The following is a 12798-nucleotide window of genomic DNA, read 5'->3' as shown; positions in this document are numbered from 1 at the left end:
TTGGCTATCAATATGGTGGTGGTGGTGGTGGTGGTGGTGGTGGTGGTGGTGGTGGTGGTGGTGGTGGTGGTGGTGGTGGTGGTGGTGGTGGTGGTGGTGGTGGTGGTGGTGGTGGTGGTGGTGGTGGTGGTGGTGGTGGTGGTGGTGGTGGTGGTGGTGGTGGTGGTGGTGGTGGTGGTGGTGGTGGTGGTGGTGGTGGTGGTGGTGGTAAAACTATTTTGCTACTTTAAATTAAAATTTGATTTAAATTGACGACGACGACGACGACGACGACGACGACGACGACGACGACGACGACGACGACGACGACGACGACGACGACGACGACGACGAAGAAGAATGGGATCACTTAACAAGTCAAGAAGAATGGAAGTGTGGCGTGTTAGGGAAATGAGAGTAGAGAGTAAGAGCCAGACAATCTAAGAGGAAGTGATTTTCATCTTCCACCTTCTTAGTATCGCAACGTTGGTAGATTATATATCACTATAGTTGGGCTCACTTAACAAGTCAAGAAGAATGTAAGTGTGGCGTGTTAGGGAAATGAGAGTAGATGTGAGTAAGAGTTGGACAATCTAAGAGGAAGTGATTTTCATCTTCCACCTTCTTAGTATCGCAACGTTGGTAGATTATATCATCCCAAGGAGTCTTGGAAGTAGACCACTGCCTGAATTCACTTTGAAGCCCATGAGAATTAATTCTTATATGAACAATGTTAATTTTTTCTCAGTGTTGGTCAAAACAGAAAGATAATCCTGGTTATCAAGGGTGGGGTTGATCACCTCCTTATAATATCTTAGTTTCATTTTACCCTCCAACTCCTTATCATCCTATAATTTATCCTTAAATTTGGAGGTAATAGTATCTTTGACACTATCCTTGCTTCCCAAGATGATCTCCTCCTTTATCCCCTAGTGGTTGAGCCAAGACTAGGCATCCTTATGCCACCCATGCTTGAGGCAGAGGTGGGGTTTTTGACTAAAAGAAATTTTGGAAAGCCTCTCAGATTCCATGTTGTAAATATTATTCTTATACATCAGATACCTAAACATTGCCATGCTTTCAATGGGGGAAAGGCCAACTTCGATCAAGAGGATAGGATAGGGAGTATTTCCCTTGATCTTGAGGTTGTAGGTTATGAATTTCTTTTGAATCATCTCAATCTTTCTTCACGACTCTCTAGATATACTGCAACCCCAAAATTCACATCCGTATAAGAAAACATGGGTGATGAGAGTCTAAAAAATGAACCTTTTTTTACTCCAAATACAAAGATCGACCGACTTACCATTGTTTTCAAGATCATAATAAGATTTCTAGCCTCCAATAATCCTTTTCTCAATGCTATAATTTTAGTTGAGCTGATGAGAAATGTCAATACTATTTATAAGAATAAACCTATTCTAAGAAATTGTTATCATAGATGCAATTACCATGGGTGATATTTTTGGATTTAATTATCATGACTTTAGTTTTGTCAGTATTAACTGTCATACCCATCTTGGAGCAGTAATCATGAAGAGTTTTAGCTTCTTGTCTAGGTCATCATGGCTTCTGGCAAGAAGAACGATATCATCAACATAAAGGAGAAGAGTAATGATTATACTAGCAAGTTTGGTGCCCTTGCAACTCGTAGTTTTCATACACTCCTCCAGCTTATTGACGTAAATACCAAAAAGGGTAGGTGATAGGGAACACCCTTGCTTAACCACGATATTGCATTTAATATCTTTAGACCATCCTTTATTGGTCTTAAGCTTGGAAACAACAATCTCTTTGAGGTGAATCACAACAATCCTCAACTCAGGAGGAACCAGTATCTCTTCAAGTATTTTCCAAAGTTCATCCTGAGGAACAATGCCAAAAGCATTTCTAAAGTCCACAAAACAACAAAAGAGATTGATTTTACTATTGCGACATTCCTCAGTAATGGTCCTAAGAGTTATAAGATGGTTAATAGTTGAGTGATGTCTCCTAAAACCAACCTACCCTTTCGCTCTTTTACCATGGAATTCAAGCCAAAGGCTAATCTTCTTTTCAAAAATGAGCCCATATAGTTTGGCTAAGATGTGTCTAATCATAATGGTCCTGTAGTTAGAGGGAATGTTTTTGTCCCCATTTTTAAAGATAGGCACAATAAGGCTTTGCATCCAAGGCTTAGGGAAGCCATGCTTTACTGCTAAATTGAGAAGCTTGTGGAGATGAGGAATGAGGATATACCTTCCCATTTTAAATATTTCATCTTGGTACCCTTCAATATATTTATCTTTCCCATTAGCCAGCTTATTAATCCGAGACTCAACGTCTTCTAGACAAAATATATCTTTCTTAATAAGAGTACTTAAGATGGTACCCATGGTGTCTGGAGAGACATACAACTTCTTAAAATAGATGTCCCAAATTTCTAAAGGGATCAAATGATTATCTTTTGTTTTATGAACAAGCACATTTTGCTAAAATTTCTGGGTGCAACTTTAGAAAGGTGAAGAAGATGCTCTTGTCTCTTATTAATATATGACCTCTTCTTCCTTTTGATGAGACCTCTGTATATACTTATATTTCAGAGCTTTACAATTTAGTTAGGAGCGTCTCTAATAGCTTTCATGGCAATGTTATAGTCCTTGACATACCAAGGGTGGGAAGTTCTACTATTTTGTTTATATGAAACCTCAGTAACTTGTTAATAGTAATGGAAAGGGTAGTAGTAAAATTGTAATAAATTTGATCAATGTTTTTATTATAACACAAGGAGCCTAAATCCCTTTTTAAATCCTTTAAGAAAACGTCTACATTACTTCTATTGAAACGAGTGTGTCTTTGGCTTTCAACAGTCTCCTGTATGTGGCTGGTATGCATAACAAGATTGAGGGTTAAAGACAAAGGTCTGTGGTCAGGGGCATGCTCGTAATCATTAAGTAGCTCAAAGTTTGCAATACGGTTGAGGACATGGGTGTTAGAAATCACATAATCTACGACACTACTGCCCAACCCATGGAAATAGGTTATCTGACCGGAGGAATGCCATTTGTTAATACCATTACAAATAATCAGGACTTGGGAACTACAAAGATTGAGAAGCTTGGTGTCAAATAAGTTCTCGGTTATGTCTTTAGAGTTTCCCTTGAATCTATTAGCTAAGTCACCATCTTCATCAACCCACAAAGGGTCATGGTTAGAGTTGTTACTTAACATAATAGCTTGGTTAGTAGCAGTTCTAACATTGAAGTCCCTAAGCAAAAGGATATTATCTTCATTCCTTAGCTTGTGGATGTCTTTCTCTAAAGTATTGAAAGGGAAGTTCTTATCCAAGTTGTTTTTCTTATAGGAGGTAGAGTTGATAGGATAAAAATAACACATTGCAAGAAAAACCCTATTGGTGGTAGAATTGGAGATCTCGATCCAAATTTGAATAAAAAAGTCAGATTTTGTGAAATCAGATATGAGAAAATGCAACAATAACAAAGCTAAATTAAGTTTAGAGTTTGATTTTGTATATTATTTTTTAGAATGAATAAAACATATTTAGTATGATGATAAGGAAAAATATTTATCATAAGATAATGAAGAATATTTAATATAGAATAAAAAATGATATCCATTAAATCATAAGCATCCAAAAACTTATATTATGAAATCTTAATAATGAAATAAATATAAATGTAATTATAAAAAAATCCAAAAAAATATAATAATTTTTTAATTTCATAATATATAAATGTGAAATAATAAATATTTACTTATAAAATATTAAAAATGTTATCTATCTTGGTTTTTATATTATTGAAAGCATGTAAAATGCACTCTGGAGATTCTTAAATACCGTGTAACCATTTGTTTATTATTTTGAAATTCAGATATTAGAGTGTAGAACTTTTAAATGAGGTTGCCAGGTAAGTAATACCTTGTAACCATTCGTTTATTACTTTGAAATTGAGATATTCGTTTATTAGTTCGGAATTTTGAAATTGAGATATTAGAGTGTAGAATTTTTAAATGAGGTTGCCATGTAAGTAGGATTAAAAAGGTAAGATTAAAATGTTTGAAATATTTTTATGATTGTTTTTAATGAAAAATATAGATTATATAAATTATAAAAATTATTAAAAATTAAAAATTTAATTGTTATATTATAATTTATGTAAAAATAAAAAAATAAATTAATATATATCATAATTTTTTAATCTGATTTATAAGCTATGGGGTAATTTTTTTTTTACAGTATCTAAGTTTGATAATAGTTTGATAATATTTGGTTTGGTAAGTATAATTGGCCATGATTATAAAAATGAAATATGATATGATATGAAGTTAGAGATTCAAATCTCATTCACTGATGTAAAGGCCTACCAATTTAGAGATTATGGTGAAATTGAAGCAATCACCCATTTATTTAACTGAAAAAGAAGTAAAATCTCATGTCATATACATAAATAGAATGGCATAGTATGTTTATCTCCCTGGTATGATATAAAGAATGGCAGAGTATGTTTATCCCCATGGTATGGTATTTCGTTGAAAACACTAATCTTGACACGGATGATGGCGGATCCACTCATGCGGTTCCCTTCTTATGCTGTGCATCCATGGCGATTCGGTAGGTTTCACATAACCTTGTGAATTGCCAGTTGTATAGGGCTTACCCTCGGCATCCATTGTTTACTCGTTCGATTTCTCTTTTTCCCTCAATGTTGTGATGTTCTCCAGGGAATCCGTCCCACGTTCCTGCGAGTATAGCTCAAAAGCGAGAATTTCTAGTTTACCTCGTTTTGCAGTCCATCGAGCTGCTGCGTACAGATGTTTGTTTGTATGTCGTTTCCCTCGGTATCATATTCTCATGGCTTTTAGAAAGCCTAGACCCTTGATGAGCGTTTCAAATCAGTATTTCCCTTGGTGTTTCGTCATCCTAACAAAATTATGGCATATTATAGTAGTTTTTGGATATTATTACAAGGCCACATGAAGATGAAGAGCTGGCTGCCATTGTTGTTATGAGGGAAGAAAGAAGAAGTCATTGGAAAAGATGAAACAAGATCAAATTTTAGATGTGGGCTCTGTGTGGAAGAAGTTCCAGTGGGTTGGAAAACTCATGTGTTCGTTGGTGGGTATTGCTTTTACAGGTTTCTGTGTTTGCTCTCTTACTCTGTTACATACATTTCAGACAAGTTACGGAGTATACGATAGTGCTCTGCAAGAGCCAGGCGGGTGTGGAGTCGCGCAAGAGACGATCGCAGCATATAAAGATCAGGTGGTGTTAATAAATAGCTCATTCATAAATGGTACTGATTTGATGTCCGAACGAAGAATTGCTGAAGTCCCTGCGGATGACCATGACCATGGTCATGGTCATGGCGATGATGATTTTTCTGGTGCAGAGAAATTGGTTCCTGCGGTATCTCTGTGGAATACGAACTTCGGCCCCGCGGAACGCACCGATTTGAACCATATAGTGTTCGGTATCGGAGCTTCGGCGAGGCTATGGGAGACCCGAAAGGAATATGTGAAACTGTGGTGGCGGGGGGGCAAAATGCGGGGCTACGTGTGGTTCGACAAGTGGATTCCGTCCATGGATGCATGGGACCGGGGGCTTCCTCCATGGAAAATCTCCGCTAACACCTCCGGCTTCAAGTACACACGCAAGCAGGGGAACAGGTCGGCCATAAGAATCTCGCGCATTGTGTCGGAGAGCTTCAGGTTGGGGCTGGCGGACGTCCGGTGGTTCGTGATGGGAGACGACGATACGGTTTTCGTTGCCGAGAATCTGGCGACGGTGCTCTCCAAATATGACCACACGCAGTTCTATTACATCGGCGGCAACTCCGAGAGCCACATTCAGAACCAGTATTTTACTTACAATATGGCGTTTGGAGGAGGGGGTTTCGCCATCAGTTATCCGCTGGCGAAGGCGCTGGAGAGAATGCAGGATAAGTGCTTGGAGAGATATCAACACCTGTTCGGCAGCGATGATCGGGTGCAGGCCTGCGTGGGGGAACTTGGGGTGGGATTTACGAGAGAGCCAGGATTCCATCAGGTACGTTTTACAATATAGAAAGAAATTATTTTAACGTGCACGAGGCTAAAGATAGTTTATGGGACAGATTGCTTCTTAATTTGCTTGATGTATTCAGCGTTTTTTTTGTGAAGCTTCACCATAAATGCTCCCATCTTCTTGACAAACCCCTAGTTAAATAGATTATCCCAAGAGCTAGCTGCCAACGTATCTGCATAACTTTCCCTGTTGTTTTTGAAGGCCTCACATTCTAAAATGAAATGTTTTTAGATTTCCACTTTTCTGGAAGAACAAAAAATGCATACCCTTTCCTCCCATACTTCCTTTGGCCTTTTCCAGCGCCTTTTTTCACGACTGAGTTGATGAGAATTAGTCTTTAACTGAGCAATAAGAATTTTGGCTCTCCAAGAGATGTTGGCGTCTATCATTAAGCTCTGTAAGTATATCTATATCAGTGTACCACTGCTATTGAGAATTATTACTTATATTTTTCAATTTGAACTATTTTTCGATTTGTGTGTCATCCTTGTCCACATTTCATATTCATATTTTTTTCTAGGTTTTACAGTATATCTTTAAGCTCTGTAAGTATTGTCCAAATGTCATATTCATTATTATTTTTTTTTTTTTTACAATATATCATTAACCTCTCTAAGTATTTCTATATCAGTTTATGGTTATATTTTTCAATTTGGATTATTTCTCGATTTGTAGGTTATATCAGTTTATGGTTATATTTTTCAATTTAGATTATTTCTCGATTTATGGGTGTCATCCTTGTCCATCTTTGATGTTATATTCATCTTTTTCTATGATTTTTCTCTATCTTTGATGTTATATTCATCTTTTTCTATAGTTTCAATTTTATAGGATTTCTCTAATTTACTACTATTTTTCAATTTAGACTATTTCTCTAATTTACTACTATTTTCCAATTTAGACTCTTTCTCGATTTGTGAGTGTGTCATCCTTGTCCATCCTTATCCAAATGTCATATTCATCTTCTTTCTATCGTTTCAATTTTATAGGATTTCTGTAATTTATGGTCACTTATATATCACTGTACTACATAGCTATTTGACATTTATTTAGGGTATAGTTAGTTATTTTATGTTTTTGACATTTATTTAGGGTATAGTTAGTTATTTTATGTTTTAGAATAATTATTTTTATTTTTATTTATTTTTAGGTTAAATTGTTTTTGAATGTATAATTAGAGTTATTATTCAAATTGTATAGAGTTTATAATTCAAATGTGTGATTCCAACAATTTTTTTTTTATTCATATTTTGAATAGATTTTATTAAAAATTATACTAATTTTTTTTTAAAACCTAGAACAGTTAATCTATGATACTGTTTCGTCTAGATGTAAATAAACTTCTTACTGTTTTTTATTTGTTTTGGTTGGATTGTGATTTTTTATTTTGGGTTAAAACTTATTTTTAAATCATAAATGGATTAAGTTTTTGAATTTGACAGAGCTTACAACTCAAATTTGCAATTCTAATGAATTCTCGTTAGACTTCCATCAAATTTTACCCCAAAAAAATCTAAAATTTAGAACATTTAGACTCTGGCATTATTTAGCATTTCAGGCCATTTTCAGATTAATCAGATTCAAAAATAAACTTTATTATATAGATTCAGTGCAAATCACTTTTCCACTGCTCCTGGATTTAACGGGTTTTTGAATTTCAGGCAATCTCCTAAAAATGACTTCTATTTTTGTTTAGGACTTCCATTTTTGTGTTGACACTTTTTCTTCTTGATAAACCACAACCAGGTGCCTAAAAATGACCTCTATGTCTGTTATAAGACAATTTTTCTTGCTAGAGGAGAGGTCCCAATCCTGATCAAATTCCCTGTCGAACCCAACCCTCACACCCCCTCATCTGCCATTGCTTCACCACATCTTTCATATTGGCCTCGCAACCCCATCCCCCACCAAGTCCATCCCCTTTGCTTGAGCATTGTTGTAGGCACACCAAACCGCTTGAAAAGAGACCTTGCTACAACATAGGACTAGAGCTCATGCCCAATAGCCCCAAACCACCTGACCCTGATAACATGCTTAATGGCACTCCTCGCCGCAGGCACCTGCATCACCAAAATGCCTTTCCAACTCTGTCACCTCCCGTGAAGCACTAAACACCTACCAACTTCGTCTAGGCAACCTACCTTGCCTTGACCAAACCCAACTAGCACAAAAAATTCACTACTCCCCACACCACCCCCAAAGATTGAAAACAAAAGGGGTTCTTGGCTAGGGATCCCCCAATTCACCACACTCCACCATCAAACAAAAGAAAATCTAGACCAAAGACTTTCACTCAGGAATGAAACGAAAACCAACCACCAAGGGAAACCAAACCACATAAACAGACTTACCTAAATGACTGTGCAAAAGAAAGAAAGCATCCACTAGAAGCATCACTGAGAATCCTTGAAACACCGAGAGTTCTAACACCACTATGTAACCCCGAAATGTTGATAATTCCAACTTTTTCTCATGCCCATATCCTAAATTAGGCGCCACAATTTTTCCTCAAAATCGCCCATAGAGTCGTATCTTACCATTGCAACAATTTCCCACAGAAAAACTAGAGTATCGAGGATGCACAAGTTGACAACCTAAGCATACCCATCGATGTATCCACCACCTTTTCATCTCCCCATACCACGAAACCACCAGGAGAGGAACCAAACCATCATCCAAGGTTTATAAGCTTGTTCTTGTATCTCGAAGTTTCTATCTGTCCCATGTTAGGTGTCTTGGCAGGTCATTTCCGTCGTGCCGCTTGTCATTGTGTACTCCATGTGGATGAACGTCGATTGTCCCTTGTTCTTCCACCCCCATCGGGGGAATAATTTTATTATTTTTATAATATTAATAGTTAATATATATATGATGGTAGGAATATATTTCTTTGTTATGATTGTGTTAATACCTAATTTATAATGGGTAATTATTCATATACATTTTCTCTTAAAAAATTTATTTCTTTCTTTGCTTTTAACATAGATAATTTGATTCTTGGATGCTTAATTTTATCTTAATTATCTTTTAATAAAGGTTATATTTTAATCGTAATTAATTTGAATATAACTACTCATTAAGTATTTTCTAAAATTTCTAATAAGAAGACATTTTCACAATCAAAATGATGGGTTTTTTAAGGGGTTTTTAGTAGGGTTTCTTTTGTATAGTCGTCCAAGGCTGGCTCAGGGGGAGGAGGATCTGCCACCTTATTCAGTTAGATTGTCTCAGGAATTCATAGAAATGCTACATCAGCCAACAACCCCTCCCAAGCTCCTCATCATTCACATAATTTTCAAAGTTTAGCTGGAAGTAATGGATATTCTTGTCACTTAGAGAAACCACTGCTTCGAGCGTTGCAAAATAAAATTCAAGGGCATTGACTGCATAATACATCCAATATATTCTCTGATCTATATGTTTATCAAATTATGGCCCTTTGAAAAGTCCTTGATCTGTTGGATCCAAAATAACTGGAACCTCAGGGGGCAAATAGATCTAAAGCTACAAGCAATTGATTTTGGAAAGAGCCATACGATCCTAAGAAGAAATATTAAAGGAAGACTTCCTTGTTTCCATTGTATGAGTTTCGTTGTTTTCTCTTCCAAAGAAATATTAGGAAGAAGAAATCCTTGGAGACATTGGAAATTCCATTGGCAGTGTTGCCAAGGTTTCCGAGGCAACTAAGAGAGGGAGATATACATCTTATGCAAGTTTTTGTGTCTATATGAATATTTCACAACATTTTCCAGCATCAATAGAAATTTATTATTAGGATAATATTTAGAAACAAGCATTGCATTATGAAAATGACCCTTTTAGATGTAGGTGTTGTCATGAATATAAGAATGTTTTAAGAGACAGTCCTTTGATTGCAAAGGATTTACTAGCAGATCAATCAACTCATAGATAACAAGAGGGTTTTGGAAAATTCCTCCGAAGGACAACAAATTTGAGACCTCAGGGAGCCACAAATTCCAGTAAGAATCACATCCCATAACCAAAGAGACCCCAATGCAAGAAGTTAATCAATCACTACCCTAGCCAATTGTTTAAGGTATTCCCAATTCTTTGTCGTTCCCAATAGAGCCTCAAAAAAACAATCTAGAAGCTAATTTGCAAAGTTCTCTACTAAAGGAGTCACATAGCTTAGTAATGGAAGATGATGACACCAAAGACCTCCTAGAAGACATGGATCTCAATGTCCAAACATAATTGCTCTAACAAAGACCTGCCTCAATAACGATCTATAGTTCATGCTATACCATAAAAAAGATAATGCTAAATTTGGTTAAGTTATTGAAATCCCATTTAGGAGTTCATATGCAATCTTTCAAAAATGCCACCAAAATAGTTAAAGAAGACATAAACAATGAGCTAAAAAGCAATAAAGCTCTCATCCTAATCCAAGAAGATGGGAAAAATAAATCATGCCTATATTAGAGGCATTTCTTCCTTCTCAACCCAAAAAGCCCTCCAATTTTCATCTTGATTCTTTAGAAAATAAATATATATATTTTTAATTACTATTACATATTATTTAATAAAAATTACCATATATTTTTCTCAAATTAATAGCTCTTTTCAAAAAAATAAGCATATATTCATTTGATTAATGAAACTCTTCTTCTACTTAGAAATAAAATAGATTCAAGTAAACAAAAATACCATATATTGTGTAAACAAATAAAATAAAATTTAAATTAATGTTACATCTAACAGAAATGCTTCTGAAATCTCATATATATATATATATAGAGAGATATATACATTTACAGAAATGGATAGTGGATATATTAGAAACTTGGCCATAATGCCAAGGGGCGGATTACAAAAGGTGAGTCTAAATCTAGAAGTGCCAAACAGCAATGTAAGACCGTGACAATTATGTTTAGCTCACCTCTCTTCTTAGTTGATTCTATACAGTCAATATCAGAGATTTTCCCAAACTTTGAGATACAAACAAACTGATTCCACAAAAATTCTCATATTTTTAAATTTAGATCCCTCCAAAGTTAAATTAATATTATTTTTCAAATCTAAACCTTCAGTTTTCAATTAAATCCAAATATCAAATGAACCTGAACCAAACTAAACAGGTACAGAACGTTTTGCAGTTTCACAGAATGTAAACGAGTAGGATAACGAGTTTGAATTTAAATTTGTTTACAAAATTATGAAATTTCTAATAATATTTTGATAAAATTTAACTGAAATTTTAAAAATGGATCAAAATATAAAAATTTGAATAGAGTATAAATTTTCGATAGTACTAAATCTATTTAGCGCCTTATACACAACGCAAAGTGTATGCCAAGTGTAAATGATTTGTAGTTATAATGCCAGTGCTTTCATTGAATGTAAATGATTTGTAGTTATGATGCCAGTGCATGAGTCAGATTATATTGGGCTGTAAACCCAGTTTCAAATATAATATATTTCAAGCTCTAGCCATAGTCATAAAACGTTGTAATTGTGGTGTTTGGTTGATTTTGACACAGCTTGATATCACTGGAAACCCGTTCGGTCTCCTAGCGGCCCACCCTATTGCTCCGCTGGTGTCGCTGCACCACCTGGACATGGTGGATCCGCTTTTTCGCTACATGGACCGCGTGCAGTCCCTCAGACATCTGTTGAACGCGGCAAGCTTCGATCCGGCGGCTGTCCTGCAGCAGTCCATCTGTTACGATCGGCGGCGCAGGTGGTCGTTCTCAGTATCCATGGGATACGCGGTGCAGATTTTCAGAGGCATTGTGTCGCCGCGGGAGTTGGAAAAGCCAGCGAGGACCTTCTCGGATTGGCAGCACAGAGACAACTTCCTCAGCTATACTTTCAATACCCGGCCTCTACCCCGGAAGCCATGTCAGAGGCCCCTGGTGTTCCAGCTCAGCAATATTTATTATCAGCCTTCTACGAATACCGTTCTCAGCAACTATACGCGACAAGGGGAGGAAGAGAAGGAGAAGGCCATGCCCGTCTGCGGTGGCAGAAACAGAGTTCAGACTATTCAGGTGTCGAAGGATCGGGGAGACAATTCCTGGTTGAAGGTAATTTATTTTTGTTGAAAGGGTTTTTAGGGTTTAAAAAATTGTTCTCGAAGCTATACTGACATATACTTGTATAGGTGATTTTAGGGTTTCCTATAATTTTTTGGTGCATATTTCCCCAGAGGTAAAGAAAAAAGCGAGATAAAGAAAAAATTCTATATTTTTATAGATCGTTTATATGTTTTTTAATTGTATGGATTTGTTTGTTTTGCAGAGTCCAAGAGGAATTGCTGTAAAATAAAATTTGGAAAGAGGAGTAAGCAAATAGAGATTATGGTGGCAGATTGCAAAGATGGTGAGATCATTAGCATGTATCATGGAAAATAGTCAATAAGAGAGCAGATTTTTATATTACCCTGTTGGTTGCTTATAATAGCAAGTCCATGCGAAAATTTGCTTGATCCATTATATTATATCACGAAACTTGTTTTTATTATTTGTACCCTTACCCTTCTTTTTACCGACTCTTTAAATAAGACATCAATAAGACATCAATCATAATCAGAGCCTTTCTTCTATTTGCATGATTATATAGGTATAGGATTATCTAATTTAAAATAATATGAAACTCTAAATTCTCATAGGTTATCTTTAGCCTCGTGGACGTTAAAATAATTTCTTTCTATATATGATTATCTAAATCAAAATAATATTAAATTCTAAACTAAGCTCTTATTGGGTAGGCTGTGGTTTTTTTAATGTTGGTAG

General features: G+C 35.9%; 1 protein-coding gene across 1 annotated transcript; it reads left to right on the top strand.

Moving 5' to 3' along the window:
- The first annotated feature begins 4570 nt into the window (after window positions 1-4570).
- LOC149207820 (uncharacterized) lies at window positions 4571-12482 on the top strand. Its single transcript, XM_089395857.1, has 3 exons — window positions 4571-6025; window positions 11545-12090; window positions 12305-12482. Exons 1-3 carry the CDS (start codon window positions 5018-5020, stop codon window positions 12329-12331), a joined length of 1581 nt encoding a protein of 526 aa, XP_089251983.1. The 5' UTR covers window positions 4571-5017; the 3' UTR covers window positions 12332-12482.
- The last annotated feature ends 316 nt before the right edge of the window (window positions 12483-12798 follow it).

This window comes from Pinus tabuliformis, chromosome 1_2 (assembly GCF_031772625.1).
Source record: "Pinus tabuliformis cultivar Carrire ecotype Pingquan chromosome 1_2, CPIR1, whole genome shotgun sequence".
Taxonomy (NCBI): domain Eukaryota; kingdom Viridiplantae; phylum Streptophyta; class Pinopsida; order Pinales; family Pinaceae; genus Pinus; species Pinus tabuliformis.
Note: the sequence above shows the minus strand (reverse complement) of the source record. Positions and strands in the feature narration are given on the sequence as shown.

What these genes read in the sequence shown, in the direction of transcription:
- LOC149207820 (XM_089395857.1), top strand. Translation starts at nt 5,018, where the DNA reads ATGAAACAAGATCAAATTTTAGATGTGGGCTCTGTGTGGAAGAAGTTC. An exon ending in GAGAGCCAGGATTCCATCAG is followed by an intron (nt 6,026 to 11,544) that starts GTACGTTTTACA and finishes ATTTTGACACAG; the next exon opens with CTTGATATCACTGGAAACCC. An exon ending in GAGACAATTCCTGGTTGAAG is followed by an intron (nt 12,091 to 12,304) that starts GTAATTTATTTT and finishes TTTGTTTTGCAG; the next exon opens with AGTCCAAGAGGAATTGCTGT.